The 17,545-nt window shown below is 44.1% G+C and overlaps 2 protein-coding genes across 5 annotated transcripts in view; both read left to right on the forward strand.

Moving 5' to 3' along the window:
- The first annotated feature begins 1,438 nt into the window (after nt 1-1,438).
- On the forward strand, nt 1,439-15,815 carry LOC101336029 (quinone oxidoreductase-like protein 2). The gene is made up of 9 exons (XM_019952000.1): nt 1,439-1,755; nt 1,875-1,983; nt 4,071-4,167; nt 5,836-5,894; nt 6,674-6,739; nt 7,758-7,867; nt 8,743-8,836; nt 13,198-13,358; nt 15,572-15,815. The coding sequence occupies exons 1-9, from the start codon at nt 1,439-1,441 to the stop codon at nt 15,813-15,815; spliced, it is 1,257 nt and encodes a 418-aa protein (XP_019807559.1).
- The window catches only part of SEC16B (SEC16 homolog B, endoplasmic reticulum export factor), a 98,706-nt gene continuing 85,248 nt past the window's right edge, over nt 4,088-17,545 (forward strand). For all 4 annotated transcript variants that reach the window (XM_073804023.1, XM_073804030.1, XM_073804035.1 and 1 more), the window contains exons 1-3: nt 4,088-4,167; nt 5,836-5,894; nt 7,758-7,867. The gene's annotated coding sequence lies outside the window, so the exon portion shown is untranslated. The remainder of the gene's footprint in view (nt 4,168-5,835; nt 5,895-7,757; nt 7,868-17,545) is intronic.

Raw genomic sequence — 17,545 nt, forward strand, 5'->3', positions numbered from 1 at the left:
TGATCAGATGTCTTTTTAAAGATATCAGACTTTTTTTTTTAAATAAATTTATTTATTTATTTTTGGCTGTGTTGGGTCTTCGTTGCTGCATGCAAGCTTTCTCTAGGTGCTGTGAGCAGGGGCTACTCTGTTGCGGTGCGCAGGCTTTTCATTGATGTGGCTTCTCTTGTGCGACACGGGCTCTAGAAGCGCGGCTTTCAGTAGCTGCAGCACGCGGGCTCAGTAGTTGTGGCACATGGGCTTAGTTGCTCTGCGGCATGTGGGATCCTCTCAGACCAGGGCTCGAACCCGTGTCCCCTGCATTGGCAGGCAGATTCTTTTTTTTTTTAGATGTTGGGGGTAGGAGTTTATTAATTAATTTATTTATTTTTGCTGTGTGGGGTCTTCGTTTCTGTGCGAGGGCTTTCTCTAGTTGTGGCAAGCGGGGGCCACTCTTCATCGCGGTGCGTGGGCCTCTCATTATCGCGGCCTCTCTTGTTGCGGAGCACAGGCTCCAGACGCGCAGGCTCAGTAGTTGTGGCTCAAGGGCCTAGTTGCTCCACGGCGTGTGGGATGCTCCCAGACCAGGGCTCAAACCCGTGTCCCCTGCATTAGCAGGCAGATTCTCAACCACTGCGCCACCAGGGAAGCCCTGGCAGGCGGATTCTTAACCACTGCGCCACCAGGGAAGTACCAGACTGTCTTTAAAAGCTATCTGTCAAGTGAAACATTCTTCCCAGGATAACATTCTTTTATATTGCTAGTATATAAATATTTGGCTACTGTTGCAACAGAGACCTACCCAGTTTTACAATTTTTCACAGATTATACTGTTATGTTTTCAGTTTTCCCAGAGTGTACCTGTTCACCCAGGTACACTGTCCTTGAATCAATTTTTGAGCATCTACTATGTGTCACGCAGAACATAGGTGTTTTGGCCTGACTTTAATTGGAAGTAGTCTTTGGATTCGCGTAGAATCATTTAACATTGGATTGCTAGTAACTGTACAGTTTTAGTGTAAGTAAGTGGTCCAGTAAGTGTGAGAAAATTAATAACAAGAATTGAATCCTAATAGGATGTCGAAGGTAGACATTAAAGCCTTTATGCATTTAGGATTTCACACATGCAGAGGACCCCCCAACCCCTAATTATTTATTTATACATTGTCTTATTGAAGTAGTTGATTTACAATGTTATATTAGTTTCAGGTGTACAACACAGTGATTCAATATTTTTCTAGATTATACTCCATTTAAAGTTATATTGGCGGTATTCCTTGTGCTGTACATTACAACTTTGCATCTTATTTATTTTATACCTAGTAGTTTGAACCTCTTCACCTCCTTCCCCTATCTTGCCCCTCCTCTCATCCCCCCTTCCACTATTAACCACTAGTTTGTTCTCTGTATAAGAACCGCCAAGTGTGGTTTTTAAAGTCTCCTGAACTTGCTACAAAGAATGCCAACAAAGGTTAATCTCCGGCGATCTGTTTCTATTTACTCATCTTCCTCCATCCCCGCCCCCAACTCCACAGTGGGCTCCACCTGCAGGGGGCCCCGGGGGACCAGGGGGCCCGGGCGCCCGGCAGAAGCGCGGCACCCCCGCGGGTGGGACTGGCCCGTGGCGCGGTCCCGGCCGCTGCCGCCAGCCTGGGTCGGGTCGCGAGTCCCCGGCGGCCGGGGCGGGGCGGGCGGCGTCCTGCTCTTCCTGCCGCGCTCGGACCTCCCCCTCTGTCGACACTTGCGCGGGGCCCTGGCGTCGGCGTCGGCGTCGGCGTGAGGACTGTGCTTGCCTCTGGCGTGGCTCTGCAGGTGCGGCCCTGACTCACCACAGAACCTCCAAAGGCGTTAACCGGCTCGCCCCCAGGAACCCGAGCCTTTGTTCTGCGTTGCAGGAGGGCCGGGCAGGGCTGCGGCAGGCACTACCGCGCCGCGCTGGGCGCCGAGTTGAAGCAGCCCCTGGCCTTTGAGGAGGCGGTCCCCCGCCATCTCCGGCCCCGCGAGGTAGGGTGACTGGCCTGGCCCCGGGACCCCCTAGACGCCCCTTCTCCGCGGCCACCACCCAAGCCCCGCGGGCTCCCGACCGGAACTGAGTTCCCGAGTGCTCAGCTAAGGGGCGCCCGCGAGACTGGAGCGCAACTTCGTGCTGGGCTTCTAGAAAGGCCCTTTCTGGGGTCACAAAAAGGCCGAAGCGCAAAAGGAAGACTGTTCCCCAGAACACAAATGTAGAAGTCCCCAGAGCTGTTGCCTTAGAAACAGAGAATTCTGATTTGCACACGACTTTGCATAACCACCTGCAAGTTATTGATTTAGCACAGATAAATGGACCCCATGCTTTGCTTCCTCTTCTTCAATATCAGCATCTAATTATCTGCCCTCCCTCCTCCCCCACAGCCAGCCCGCTAACGCTATTTACATGATAATGTGCCTTGTTCCCTCCCCTGGTGTACTGCAGTGATTTGGGGTGGTGGGGTTATATTAGGGTTGTGGGCATTTACCCACATTTAGGGTGGTGGAAAATGGGGTAGCCACTTGGGCTTTGCCTGTTGATCACCCTGGTAACACTGTCACCTGGCGTGGAGAATGAGAACCTCTGACAAGGTGAAGCAGGCAGTGAGTCTCAGGGTTGGGGACCGCTGGTGAGAGGGAGAAATGTGACTGCAGCCCTGAAGTGTCACTAACACGGACCCTGTGACTACATAGATTATTTGGGTGAGCACAGGACAGCAGCCAGTCTGCTTCCTGGGATTCACATGCTGAAAGATGTTCACCTTGAATCAAGGTGGAGTGGCTTGAGGATTTATAGGTGCTGTACATGTCAGCAACTGTGTCAAGCACACAATGTGCATAGGCTTGAGGGCTGGGCTCCTTTGTTCTGTTATTTGTCCGGACTGCTGTGTCAGATATTAGCTCCTGAGAGCTGGGACTATGAGAATTTATCCATCGTTAAATCCCCATAGGATTTAACGTTAAATTTAATGTTAAATCCCCACATAGGCATGTGGCAGATGCTTAAAATATTGTTGAATGAATCCATTTTGCCCATAAAGTATCTTCTCATAAATAAGGTCACCTCTGTACGATATGGGAAATGTAAACAAACAAATATATAAATGAATGTCACCGATTCTGTCTCTCAGCCTTCATTTCCTCCTGTGATTCCAAGCCCTGTTGAGTTGGGTTGGTCTATGACAGTAGTTCTTTAACTCCAGGCTGCATCAGAATTATCTTGTCAAAACAGATTGCTGGGCTTTGTCCCCAGAGTTTCTGATTCAGTAGGTCGGGGGCTGAGAATTTGGATGTCTAACAAGTTGCCAGGTGACACTGAAGCTGGTGATCTGGGGACCACACTTTGAGAACCACTGCTTAACAAGGTCTAGAGAAATTGCTGCAGGCCTGCCTCTGCTCTAGCTCTGTCATGAAACACATAAGCTGGGGAATCCTGTTCTAGCTTCTAGAATTCCTGATTTCCAAAACAGCGGATCATGTTACCCTTTGCTTAAAATCTTATAATGGCTTCCACTGTTCCTACGCTAAAGATTAAGATCCTCAGCAAACCTTACAAACCCTCAGATGCTGTGGGCCTTGCTCTCTAGCCCCATCTTTTTCTCTTCTTTTTGCACTAAGCTGTTTTTTCTTTTGTCCCCACCACCGGGCCTTTGCACATGCCATTGCTTTTGTCTGTGCCAGGCTCCCTACCCCCCTATTTTGAATAGTTAACTCCTAGCTGTTCTTAGGTCAAGTGTTACTTTCACAGGGGATTCTCTTGATTTCCCCCAAAGGTCAAATCTCCCCATTATGTGCTTTTGTGGCACCGTATATTTCTATCTTAACATTTTGTGTAGGAGTTGTAATTTAACACATAAATCCTCATAATTATTTGGTTAATGTCTGTCTTCTCTGCTATACTCTTAGCTCCATGAGGTCAGGGACCTTGTCCATTCTGCCTCATGAATGTACACTGGTACTTAGTTCAGTACCTGGCATATAGTAGGCATTCAGTAAATTCAGTAAATATTATGGTGTAATTGAATGAACTTTGTTTCCAGCGATGTGTACTCCTCTGCCTTTTTGCTCTATTTCCTTTGCAGGTCAGAGTTGATGTCCATTTCTGTGGGGTTAACTTTGCTGATATTTTGGCCTGTTGTGATCAGTATCAGGAAAGGCCCCAACTTCCCTTCACACCCGGTGAGTACGAAGGGGCCAAGTGACTGCTTCAAAAAAAGAAGATATAGAGTGTTTTCAGAACCATGTGCTTCATCTTGGGCACTACGATGGCAGTGTCTGTCTGCTGTCAGTGGTGTCTTAGATATGTCACCCTCACTACTAATTAGAATCACTAGATTGCAAGTGCTGTGAGGGAAGGTTCTATTACTGTCTTGCTCAACATTATTTCCCTCCCCCCACCCCCAGCTCCATTAGTACTCTTGTATCTGGCTCATAGTAGATGCTCAATAAATACTTGATGGATTGATTGATTGAAATATAGTTGATGTACAATGTTATGTTAGTTTCATGTGCACTACATAGTGATGTGACATTTGCATACATTATGAAATGATCACTATGGTAAGTCCAGTAACCATGTGTCCCATACAAAGTTATTACAATATTATTGACCATATCCTTATGATATATATTACATCCCTGTGGCTTTTTATTTTACAACTGAAGATTTGTACCTCTTAATCCCCTTCACTTATTTCATCCACCCCTCAATAAATACTTTAAAAATGCTTAAACGAACAAATACAATTTTACATATCATTATACTCTCCAGAATCCTGATCAGAACCATCATTGGCCGTAGTCATTCCCTTTCATTCCTTGACAGTGCCTCAATTTTGTTTTTACCCTGAAGGATCATAAACATCTGGTTGCAGCTAAAACTCTCAGTCCTCATGAATACATTCCCAAAGAAACCTAATACCAGAGGATCAGAAAGAAACAGTTTGTACATTTCTTAGCAGCCTGCTCTCTGATTTGCATTATGCCCAATCTGATTACATTTAGATCCTGAATATGTGGACCAATGACTGATTTTTGTTGCTGAAATTTATTAAAAGAGATATAAGTATAGTTTAGTATGTATCTGTATATATATATATAAGTAATATACAGTTATATACTGTAAATATACAGTACATGTATATTTTATACAGATATATACTATTAGGGATACAGTGATTGCATATTAGGGATACAGTGATTGCAAAACAGTTGCTGTGTTTTGGCCTTAGGGTACTTGGTTAAGTCTCAACAATTGGAACCATTTCCCTCTGTTTGTATTTGTTGAAATGCTGGATGGGGGAAGATGTCATACTCAATTGAGTTATTCTTCTGGCGGCTCAAGTGGGAAATGTATGATAATTAAATTCAGAAATTTGGAGGTAGAAGAGGAAAGGGCAGACAACACCAATTCATCCAACTGAGCCAAGTACTATGTGAATAAATATAGTTCATGTCCTCGAGGGCCTCATAGTTCAGAAGAGGAGACATGGAAACAGATAAATACAATATGATGAATTTGTCATTGAGGTGCTGTAGGAATCCGAGGCCCCAGTGATCAAGGTCAAAAGTACTTGTGTACCCGTGATTCTCTGTGCTTTCGCCCATTCTTAAAATTTTCATTTGTGTCACGGTAAGAATGGGACTACTATAGCTTTTTAGGTTGTTATCACGAAATCTTAGTTCACTTTCCTGTGCTTTGGGTAAAACACTCTTACCCTTCTTCCTGGGTCGGGGGAACACAAACCCTCTCAGCTCCAGATGACTCATAGGACGGCCTGTTGATCAGGGTTTTCTCATCTCTCTTGTGCTGGGCTTTACAGATAATCTTTAAACTATTTGTTTTAGGAATGGAGTTTTCTGGGACAGTATTGGAGACAGGCACAGATGTCAGCACGGTGAAAGAGGTAAATTAGTCGAATCTAGGGAATTGATGTGTGGGTAACTATGAGAAATGTGCTAACCTCATTTGTAGCCAAAGGGTCTTGCTTCTCCTGGACTTTGCCAGCAGACACCAAAGGGAAAACGAGACGGAGCAGGGAGAAACTAATTCTGAATTGAGGGAAGGAAGTCTGTGGAAGTTCCTGGCTTCGTTAAATATTTTATTACTAATAAAAGGCAGCACCTGGATTTTTAGTTACTGAGAGGATAGAGAATTCTCAAGTTTCAGTCTCGTGAAAGAAATGAACACTGGGATTCTAATTCATATTAGTCTTTTTCTTTTCTTTTCTTTTCTTTTTTTCTTTTTTTTGCGGTATGTGGGCCTCTCATGTTGTGGCCTCCCCCGTTGCGGAGCACAGGCTCCGGACGCACAGGCTCAGCGGCCAAGGGCCTAGCGGCTCCGCGGCATATGGGATCTTCCCAGACCGGGACACGAACCCGTGTCCCCTTCATCGGCAGGTGGACTCTCAACCACTGTGCCACCAGGGAAGCCCCATATTAGTCTTTTTCTTGCTCAGTCCTATCATTGTCCAAAATGTGCTCAGATTGGCTTGGCCACCTGATGGGGGTAGTGAGAAAATGGCTGAATTCTTTACTGAACAGTAACACTGAACAGGTAATTAAGGGAACCTGTGTCTCAGTGGGTCGGAAAGAAAGATTTTCTTTCTTTTTTGGATTAATTCGGGAAGGGATAAATAGCAAGGGCATGCATTTGAACATACCCTTAATGGTATTTTCCCTTCAGGGAGATGGAGTTATTGGCGTGAGTGGCTTTAATGGTATGGCTGAAGAATGCATCACTGACCACAAGGTAGCCCTACCTCTCAATACTAGTCCTTGGAGATATTTTTTCTGCTTTCTTTTCTTTACTTTTCATCTATCCATCATTCCTTCTTCTCCTTTCCCTCTCTTTCTTTGTATTCTTTTGGTTATATCTTGTTTCTCAGCCAAGCACTTCTTTCTTTCAAATGCTAAACGCCCCTTTTTTTTTTTTTTTTTTTTTTTTTTTTTTTTTTGCGGTACGCGGGCCTCTCACTGTTGTGGCCTCCCTCTCCCGTTGCGGAGCACAGGCTCCGGACGCGCAGGCGCAGCGGCCATGGCTCACGGGCCCAGCGGCTCCGCGGCATGTGGGATCTTCCCGGACCGGGGCACGAACCCGTGTCCCCTGCATCGGCAGGCGGACTCTCAACCACTGTGCCACCAGGGAAGCCCTAAACCCCTTTTTTATATCAGTGTGATAACACTTGCACAGAGGTTTGTTTGTGTAGAGTGGTTTAATGAAGAAGGGCATTTTGTTTTCTGAGCCCCGGAGCAACTGACTGGCTCTCCAAGTGGACCATAGTTAGGGGGTTTTGGTAGAAAAACTGGTTTGGGGCATTGAGCTGGATGTAATGGGTTTCTTCCCCACATCAAGCTTGTGAAAGAGAGAGTCCTGGGAACGTTGCCAGCGAGGGTGGGCGTGGGGTGGGCTATGTTTGTGCAGGATGTGAATGATGCCCCCTAGTGGTGAACTGTACAATTTTTTAAAAAACAGCTTTATGTGAGGTAAAATTTTTATACCATCCAGTTCACTCATTATACTACAGTGGCCTGTGTTACCTCCTCTGTAAGCTGGTTCCTTCCTGATCCAGATGCCAGCCTTAGGATTTTCGAAGAGTGATGCACCCAAGTCTTGAACTTGGCCACTGCTCGCTTGGTCTTGACTTCCACTGGGCTTGGTTCCTGACATGTGTTGCCCTTTGCAAATCAAATCATAATATATATATTGAGCAGCCTCTATGAAAAGGTACAGGTGCTTAATCTCTAAGTCACTGTTATCTCTTTTATAGGCACTGTGGCAGATTCCAGAAAGGGTCCCCCTCCAAGAAGCTGCTGCCCTGCCGGTATCTTATGGCACTGCTACTTTGGCCTTGGAGCGTCAGGCCCATACCCAGCCTGGGTGAGAACTGTGTAGACAATAGAGGGCTAGATGGTACCTTCTCTGATACCAGAAGTGTCCACCAAGACCTTGCCCCTTCCTTTCCTTTCCCTGACCCTTACCTCATGTCTATCTGAGGAAAGGCCGAAGGAAGGTAGCGAGTGACCCAAGATTGGAGTCTGGTGACAGTGGGGATATCCTTTTGTCTGAGAGGGAATGGTAGACTGAGAACTTGGCCAACATGTATTTGGAGAAATCTGTCCCTCAAGTCTGACTCCTCTGGATATCACCTCCTAGAAAACTTTACATTTTAGCCAGCTGGTTTATTTAAACTCGCTTCACTCTGGTTTTAATGGAGGCCTGTGGTATTTGTTTCTGTGAGGCTTGGTTGGGTGTACCTAAGTGGGATATTTCAAACTCAGAGGTGCTGAATTTCCCACTTTACCTGGAGCATAACTACAGCTTCTTGCTCTTTTCAGAGAGCCTCAGAATTGATCCAGGGAGATGGGCTTAGTTGAGCAGTGGCTGTTACCTTCTAAAATTTGGCAGTGTTTAGTAGGAGAATGATTTTAGGACAGAATTTATGAAGCAGAAATTGGAGTGGTAGTGCAAAGGAAGGCTGCCACTGGAATGAGGAAGAGACTACCTAGAGAGATTAAGGACCCTTACCTGGGAAGTCTTCAAGACGGGACTAAATTAGCACTGATCTACATACATAACCCAGCCTGAGAAGCTGGAGAGCATACATATATGTGTACATGTACATGAAAGGTCGAATGAAACGGCCTCTCAGTTCTCTTCTTGCTTGAAAATGTCCTAGCTTCAAAATGTTCGTGAAATCATGCCGTTGGAGGATTTTTGATGTCTTGAGTAACACTCATCCTTCTCTGGCACAGAGAAGCTGTTTTAGTGACAGCAGCAGCTGGAGCCACAGGCCGTGCCGTGATTGATGTGGCAGCAAGTGTTCTTCAAGGTCACTTCAAGGTCAAGGTGTTTGCATGTTTGATTCTCCATTAAAAAATATCATACCTCTTGTTTTCAAACATGGAATCTATTCATTTGTTTATTAAAAATCATATGCAAGTTACTGGGGATGTAAAGTAACCTAGAGTAGGGTCTTGCCATCTGTTTGCTTGCAGACTAGTGAGGGGACTTAGGAGTAAACCACTCATCCTTCTAAGTTACTAGAACCTGGCAAGGTTCAATTCGCTTCACAACCTCTGAAGATTCTATTCCTTCTACCTATAATGCTCTAAACTGTCCCCCCTGAGCTTCAAATTTAAACTCAGATGTCGCTTTTTTGGAGAAGTATTCTTTGTCCCTCAGGAGATGTTTGTCCCCTCCCCTGGACTATTTGTATGTGGTCTCATAGCATCCTGTACTTCTCTTTCATAGCATGTGGTTAATCCTTTACTTGTGTCATTACTAGATCAATGTGTCCCTCCCACTGGACTGTAATCCCCATCAAGGCAGGAGTAGTGTCTGTTTGATTCATTATTGCAGTCCCGGCACCTAGCATGGTGCCGAGACCTTAGTAGGCACTCAATAATTATTTCTTGAATGAATGAATAAATACATGAAAGCAAGACCCACCTCTCTACAGGGGCTTTTCTCGGAGGCTGCAGGTGTTAGAGAAGAAGGATTTCTTGGAGGAGGTGGACGTTTAAGCTGACTTTTGCAGGACTGATAGCAGTTGAATAGAAGAAGAAGGGAAGGGAAGGCCATTTTAGTGGTGGGAGGACATATTAGAAGACAGAGACATAGGTACTAACGTGATGCATTCAGGGAATTGCAAATAGCATCTGTGGAGCGAAGGATATGTGTGGGGAACAGTGGGAGATGACTCTAGGGAGCGGAGCAGAGATAAGATCATGAGACACTGAGGAATTTGAACATTTCTTGGAAGCTGCAGGAGCTATTGAGGATTTTGTAGAGAAGTGACATGATCATCTTTGCATTTTGCAAAGTTCACTTTGGTAGCAGTGGGGATGAGGGATAGGGGCAAGGTCAGAGGCAATAGGACAGATTCCTGGAGCAATCCAAGCCAGAGGTGATGATACTTGAAACAAGGCACTGGAAGCGATGATCAGAGAGATACCAAAGTAGAAGAAAATAGAGAATTTGGTGACTGGGGAGCATCCTGATATAGTTGAAGGAACAAAGACTTTGACATTAGCCTGACCTAGGGGCAAACTGTAGCTCTGTCTCTGGCTTAACAGCTTCAGTTTCCTCATTTGTACAATAATGCTTTCTCATTGGGTGGTTGTGGGAATATTGAGGTCACTCGTGCCATGTGCCGGTTTGAGGGCATGGTGTGTCATGGAGGATCCCTTAAAAAGGGATCCTGTTATTATTAGATATTGAGTGGGAAGGCGCAAACTAGGTGCACTTGGGGATTTGCCATTTGCTGGGACTGAGGACCCAGGAGGATATGGTGAGTTCAGTTTTGGATGTGCTGAGTGTGAGGTTCCTGCGTAGCCTGCGGTGGGGATATCCAGAGGCGCCAAGATGCTATACAGGTTTGGTGATAATTGGACTGGTGTGGAATTTCTCCAGGTGGCAGCTCTCTTTTCTCACATTGACTTTCTTTTGGGAAGGACATATGAGTTCTGAAAGCAGTCTTAGATACCAGGAGGCTCTTCATGGAGTATTAACACATTTCAACTCAAAAGTGAGGGCTTTTAGCACCTCTCTTAGCGGGGAGACCACAGTTAGTCTCATTAGTTAGTCTCACAGTTAGTCTCAAAGTCTAGAACCACTGACTATTTAACATTTCTGGGAAGATAAAACTGTACCATTTGTTTTATTTACTTATTTTTAATTTTTTAAAAAAAATATTTATTTACTTATTTTTGGCTGTGTTGGGTTTTCGTTTCTGTGAGAGGGCTTTCTCTAGTTGCGGCAAGCGGGGCCACTCTTCATCGCGGTGCGTGGGCCTCTCATTATCGCGGCCTCTCTTGTTGCGGAGCACAGGCTCCAGATGCGCAGGCTCAGTAGTTGTGGCTCACGGGCCTAGTAGCTCCGCAGCATGTGGAATCTTCCCAGACCAGGGCTCGAACCTGTGTCCCCTGAATTGGCAGGCAGATTCTCAACCACTGCGCCACCAGGGAAGCCCTATTTTTAATTTATTTTAAAAGGAGATTCTGCTACTTTTTTTTTTTTTTTTGGTTGCACTGGGTCTTAGTTGCAGCAGGTGGGCTCCTTATTGCGGCAGGTGGGCTCCTTAGTTGTGGCATGCATGTGGGATCTAGTTCCCTGACCAGGGATCAAACCCGGGACCCCTGCATTGGGAGCGTGGAGTCTTATCCACTGCACCACCAGGGAAGTCCCTACCATTTGTTTTAAATAGTTATAGGAAGTTAAGTAGAGAGAAAAATTTGTTTTAATTCAGATATTAAAATTAATCTAAGCTGTATTTTCTTTAGCAGCAATAATGGTTTTAAGCAAAAACAAACAAAATATAATGTCATCATGCCACCTACTTGGAACAGGTCATTTTGATAACATCTTTCATTCACAGTATTTCATATTGCTTTCACATTGCCTCCACAGCAATTATCTTACCCTTGGTCCTCACAGACCCCTTGGGAGATGGGGAATGCAAGTGTTTATTATCCCTATTTCACAGACAAAGAAGGTGAGGCACGAAGAGAGAAAATGATTCACAGCAGGCCTCACTGGGACCTACAGAGAATCCTGGGGTTGGAATCAGGTGCCTGACCCTCGACTGGTGTCTTCCCTCTATGGCACTGTGTGCTGATAGCAGTCATTGAAACGCAGATGTTTGAGGGTTCCACGGGGGAGTATATGAGGATAACTTTCAGTTTCAAATAGTTATGGGTGAGTTTGGAATTTTTTAAGGACACAGATGTTCTTGGGTGTTCGCACATTCTGAATGTCACCTTGGGGCCAAAGTGCTTGGGCTAGTGGATGCTGCTCAGGGATAAGGCACCTCTAGGCAATTCTTGAATGTCTGAAGATTTTCTGGAGACTTCCAAACCCCAGACCTCCTCACAATATCGCCCACAGCCATCTATGCCATCTTTGGCAGGTCTTAGGCATGGCTTTCTCCCAGGGTGATGGAGTGGAAAAGCATGGGCTTTGGAATCAGCAGCATTGGATTTGAATAGTTGTTCTATCACCTACTACCTGGATGATCCTGGCTTAATTATTGGGTTGGACAAGAAGTTTGTTCGGTTAGTGAATACATTGTTCAGTAAAGTTCTTCATGAAAATGAAAAATGTGTCTTTTATTTTTACTTAAAACCGAACAAACTTTTTGGCCGACTCAATACTTAACCTTTCTGGGTCTTTGTTTCCATCTACAGAATGGGAGTAACTGTACCTCCCCCATAATGTTCTTATGAGGTTTAAATAGAATAAACGATTGCATATGTGTAACAATAGATTCAGTTTATCCAACACTTTGTTTTCTAAGTGCTTTATAGACAGTATTCCATTTAATTTTAAAAATTTATCTTATTTTATGGATGGGGTAACTGAAGCTTAGAGGAGTTGGCAGGCAAAATAGAGGCTAAAAGCATGAACTCTAGAGACAAATTACCTGGGTTTGGATCCCAGTTCTGCCTCCCATGAGCTGTGTGACCTTGGGCAAGATACTTAACCTCTTTTGCCTCAGTTTCTTCATCTTTAAAATGGGGATAATAATAGTATGCATATTATTGGGATATTAAGATTAAATGAGTTATTAATATATGTAAAGCATTTAGAATAGTGTTGGGCACATAGTAACATGTAAGTGTTAGTTCTTACTAAGTAATTTGCCTTAGGTAATACAGCTAGTTAGTAGCAGAGCCAGGATTTGAACTCAGGTCTGTCTGACTTCAAGATCTTTCCACTGAATCATGTTTTACCCTCTGAGAAGTTTTTCCTGATCTTGTAGATCGAGGTTAGATACCTCTAGCTTGCACATACTGGACCCAGTATGATGGCAGTACTTCTGCCATCATACTGCTGGATCTTGCTTTTTTTGACTCTAAGCTGGTTATTTAGCTTGTGTCCTTACTACTTGACTCATAGTGGGTACTCAATAAATGGTGGTTTTAATTTGCATTTGGAGAAGAACTTGTGAGTGTCTCCTGAACTGTCACCTAGCTAGACCCACTGGGGTTTCAGGATTCCTGGAAATGTGGATCACGTTGCCAGTGGGTATGCAGGGGCCAGTGTGATGGTGCTGTGTGATGGGCCTTATGTGTTGGGTTGAGGCTGATGCTAGGACAGTGAGGTCACGCTGGTTTCCTTCTTTAGTTGGAGGCTGGGTGGTTGGGGTGAGCCTTCTTGGTACGTATTCTGGACCATCAGAAGCATTGTGTTCTTTATGTAGGTAATAGCTGCAGCCGTGCAAGCTGGCAATGCAGAGGGGTGCACAGTCCATCGTGAGCTACAGTCAGGGCAGCCTGAAGGAAGCAGTGGGGAAGCTGGTGGGCAGTGGCGGGGTGAACGTGGTCATTGATACCGTGGAAGGAGATGTCTTCCTGGAGGCTCTCCGCAGGTACATGCAGTGGTCCTCCCGAGTGGGCTAGACCTGGGGCTCTGCAGAAACCTTTCCAGACCTCTGTCTTCCTTCTGGCCTTGCTTCTTTTTTGTCTTTGCTGCTCACTTTTCCCGTAGCCACTGGCATCAACGAGAACAGCTGAGTGGCTGGGTGAAAAGGAATAGAAGCAGAGGGAAAATCAGGAAATGCTTAAATATAGCAAAAACAAAATAGCCAACTGGAAAATATCCAAAAAACGACTGCGGACTCTCTAGTTGGCAATATCAAATGTTTTAGAAATTATACATGTGTTAAATTCAGCTATGCCTGCCCCCACTAACTACTTTATATACATGGTGTCGGTAATTCTTGAGATCATTGTTCAGATGTTAGAATTACTGGGGTGGCAGTCTCCCAGTTCACTGAGCAGCAAGGTACAGACTCTTTTGATCTTACTGGTTTCTGAAGCAGCCACCAGTATAGGTGTCTCCTTGACTTGTTTTATTAAAAAAAAAAAAAAAATCACTGGAGATTTCATGGGACTGCTGTAACCACACCAATTCTCATTCTGTTTCAACCAGGGACCCTGGAGGGCTCTGATAATGTTAACTTCATTTCTTGTGTCATCCTGGTAAGCACAGTTTTGTGGTTTATCTTAAAGTAGAAGAAACAGAAGCAGAGAGAGCAGCTTGCCCACAGAAGGGATCCATGTGGTTCTATAGCCCCTGTGCATCACTGCACTGTGTCCACTACTGTGCTTAGACAGGAGGCAAAGGGAGGAGTGTGTTGACTAAATGGGGAGCCAGGACAGAGGACTGCTAATTCATACCCTTCTCTTGCCTTCCAGGTAATAGTATTTTGTCAATTATTCAAAATTCCCTAGAAAAGTATATAAATTAAATGAGTCCTAAAGTAAGCCTTAGTGTAAAGCAAATGATGCTTCATGAGAGAGTCTGAATTCTTATTCTTGCTTCCTAAGTTCAAAATTTTCAAACTGAGTTGTTCAGCATTGGAATGATATCTGTTTATACCTGATTCCCTTCCACAAAGTAGTTGAGTAGTTAAATAGACAGCTTTGATTCTAAAGTGGGTTCCCTTACAAGACTGGCTAGTTTCTCTGACCCCCTACTATCTTGCTTACGGCTTATTTTTCTATTTTCCTACTGAGGAATACAAATTGGTGTAGAATGGGTCACCCCTGCCAGTTTGTAAGGTCAATAGGAATTCCCAGCTGGGTGTTTAATGCATGTTGCTTTTTTTGTTAATTGTGGTAAAATATACAGTAACCTAATATTTAGCATTTTAACCATTTGTAAGTATACAATTCAACATGTTGACAATGTTGTGTCAACATCCCCAACAAAAACTCTGTACCCATTACACACCTGCCCCCCACCCCCAAAACCTACTTTGTCTCTCTGAATTAACATACATTGCTTTGTCTCCCCTCATTCTGTGTTTTTTTTATTGTGGTAAAAAATACATAACAAAAGACTTGCTACATTTACCATTGTAAAGTGTAAGTTCAGTAGTGTTAAGTATATTTACATTGTTGTGAGACAGATCTTCATAAGTTTTTCTTCTTGCAAAGCTGAATTCTATATCCATTAAACAACAGCTCCTCTTTCCCCGCTTCTCCCCAGCCCTTGGTAACCACATTCTACTTTGCTTCTATGAATTCGACTACTTTAGATACCCCATATAAGTAGAATAATACAGTAGTTGTCTTTTTGTAAATGGCTTATTTCACTTACCATAATGGCCTCAAGGTTCATGCATGTTTTAACATGTGACAGGATTTCCTTCCTTTTTGAGGCTGAATAATATTCTACTGTATGTATATAACACATTTTGTTTAAACATCCATCAGTTGATGGACATTTGGATTGTTTCCACCTCTTGGCTATTATAGATAGTACTGCTGTAAACATGGGTGTACAAATATCTCTTCAAGACCCTGCTTTCACTTCTCTTGGATATAGATTCAGAAGTGAGATTGCTGGATCATATGGTCGTTCTATTTTTAATTTTTTGAGGAACCTCCATACTGTTTTCCATAGCATTTGCACCATTTTACAATCCCACCAACAGTCCATGAGGGTTCCATTTCTCTAAATCCTTGCCAACACTTATTTTCTGTTTTTTTTTCTTTTTTTCAATAGTAGCCATCCTAATGGCTGTGAATATACATTGCCTTTTATAATCTTTTTTTCTTCTCCTTTTCCCCTCAGCCTGGCATGGGAGGGCAGGATTGTGGTGGTGGGTTTTGCTGGAGGAACCATTGCTTCTGTGCCGGCCAGTCTTCTGCTCCTGAAGAATATCTCTGCCATGGGGCTGTACTGGGGCCGATACCAGGACCAGAACTTTCCCCTCTTCTTCAGAGGCCTGTCCTCAGCAATTCAGTACTGCCAGGAAGGGTGCATCCCGCCATACATTGGAGCGGTTTTTAAGCTGGAGGAAGTGAGACGCTCTTAAGGGATGTGATGTAGATAAGGCCAGGAAATAATCTGTGCCAAACTACTGGATAGTTTCTCTCTAGGTACTATAAATCCTCCTTTTATAGAATTAAAGAGTAAACACAATGCAGAATAATGAGGTGTCACAGGCTGCAGAGTCATAGGATTTCTCCCTGTTGGGTTGCATGTCTGTATACTCAGGCCTAGTAAGCCAGTGGGAAACTGAAACTGTGAAGGCCATGAAGGAGCTGAATTTTGAGGGCTCTGTCTACATCACTGGTGTCTTAAATAGAGGGATGTGATAGTACTTAGAAAATAATTTACTCGTGTTGATATGAACTCTGAACTTCACAACATACAAGTCTAGAAAGGAAGCACTTAACTTGACCTTTGATTTTAGAATACAGACTCCTTTAAAGTACAACCAGATGATTTAAGCTGGAGTTCTGTGAACAGAACACCAAAATCATGCTCAGTATCATATGACTATATAATTCATCCATTAGTCACTGTAGTTAATTTCATTGGCTATTCAAGCCCTTTTTCATTCCCTCACAGTCCCATTAATGTGGCCTAAACTTCCTCCAAAGTATAATTGTGCGCATTCATATGCAGTATAGTTGTAAATGTGATTCTGTTATGCACTCACTGTGAAGGGTTTTTTTTCTTTTGGTTGCACCTTGTGCCTTATGGGACCTTAGTTTCCCAACCAAGGATCGAAACCCGGACCCTGGCAGTGAAAGTACTGAGTCCTAACCACTGGACCTTCAGGGAATTGCTGAAGGGGTTTTATTTTTGGCTTAATTTGTTTTAATGTTCAAAAAACTGTTTTGGTAACTCTAGTCAGCCACTGATGGAGGTGGTGTTCCATTCATATGCAGATTAGTGGGGCCCAAGCTGCCAGGCTTCATTGCTCTCCAGCCTTCCATTTTTATGTTTTTCCTATGATGAGGCACATTCTTCTCAAACATGTCTTACTTTCCTCCTCATCTTTTTGGTATGTCAGTCAAGAAGGTAATGTTCAGTGGTAAAAAGAGAACCTGACTGGCCGTCAGATAACTGTTGGATTCGATTCTGTTTTAGCTCTGTCCCCATGTGGTTACAACTTTGTGGAAGTCCTCTCACCTTTCTGACCTTCACTTTCCACATCTCTGAAGTTGAGGGGCAGGAATTCCCTGAGGGTCCTGTCGTTAGGACGTGGCGCTTTCACTGCCAGGACCGGGTTCAATCCCTGGTCGGGGTATTAATAACCCATGAGACGTGTGGCATGGCCAAAAAAAAAAAAAAAAAAAAAAGTTGAGGGGTAGGACGGTATCAGTGGCTTTCAGATTATACTTCCGAGCCACATTCGGGATGGGGGGTTGCAGGTGTACACTTGAGCCTCTTGGGCTCTGGGACTCCATTTCTGCTGCTGAGGCCTGAGTAGCTGCACGTTTTTATTTTTTTATTCATGCTTTTCTTAAGAAAAGGTTTTGTGGCTTAAAAACTTGAAAACCACCAGCTTAGAGAATTTCTGGATCCCTTTGCATCTTGTGGCTTTTATTATGTGACTCGTAAACTGAGGTTTGCTTTACCTGTGGCTCACATACACCTGTTGATGGAGGATAAGCACAGTTAGGCAGTACCGGCGTGGAACCGCGTGCTAGTCTGTGCTGTTTCTTCTCTGCTTTGGTGTGTTCTAGGTGCATCTGCTAAGAGAAAAAGCCAGAGGTAGATTACGGTTTTAATCATCCACAATGATATCCTCTC

The sequence above is a fragment of the Tursiops truncatus genome, chromosome 1 (assembly GCF_011762595.2).
Source record: "Tursiops truncatus isolate mTurTru1 chromosome 1, mTurTru1.mat.Y, whole genome shotgun sequence".
NCBI classification, from domain to species: Eukaryota; Metazoa; Chordata; class Mammalia; order Artiodactyla; family Delphinidae; genus Tursiops; species Tursiops truncatus.

What these genes read in the sequence shown, in the direction of transcription:
- LOC101336029 (XM_019952000.1), top strand. Translation starts at nt 1,439, where the DNA reads ATGCCAACAAAGGTTAATCTCCGGCGATCTGTTTCTATTTACTCATCT. An exon ending in CCAACTTCCCTTCACACCCG is followed by an intron (nt 4,168 to 5,835) that starts GTGAGTACGAAG and finishes TATTTGTTTTAG; the next exon opens with GAATGGAGTTTTCTGGGACA. An exon ending in CAGGCCCATACCCAGCCTGG is followed by an intron (nt 7,868 to 8,742) that starts GTGAGAACTGTG and finishes TCTCTGGCACAG; the next exon opens with AGAAGCTGTTTTAGTGACAG.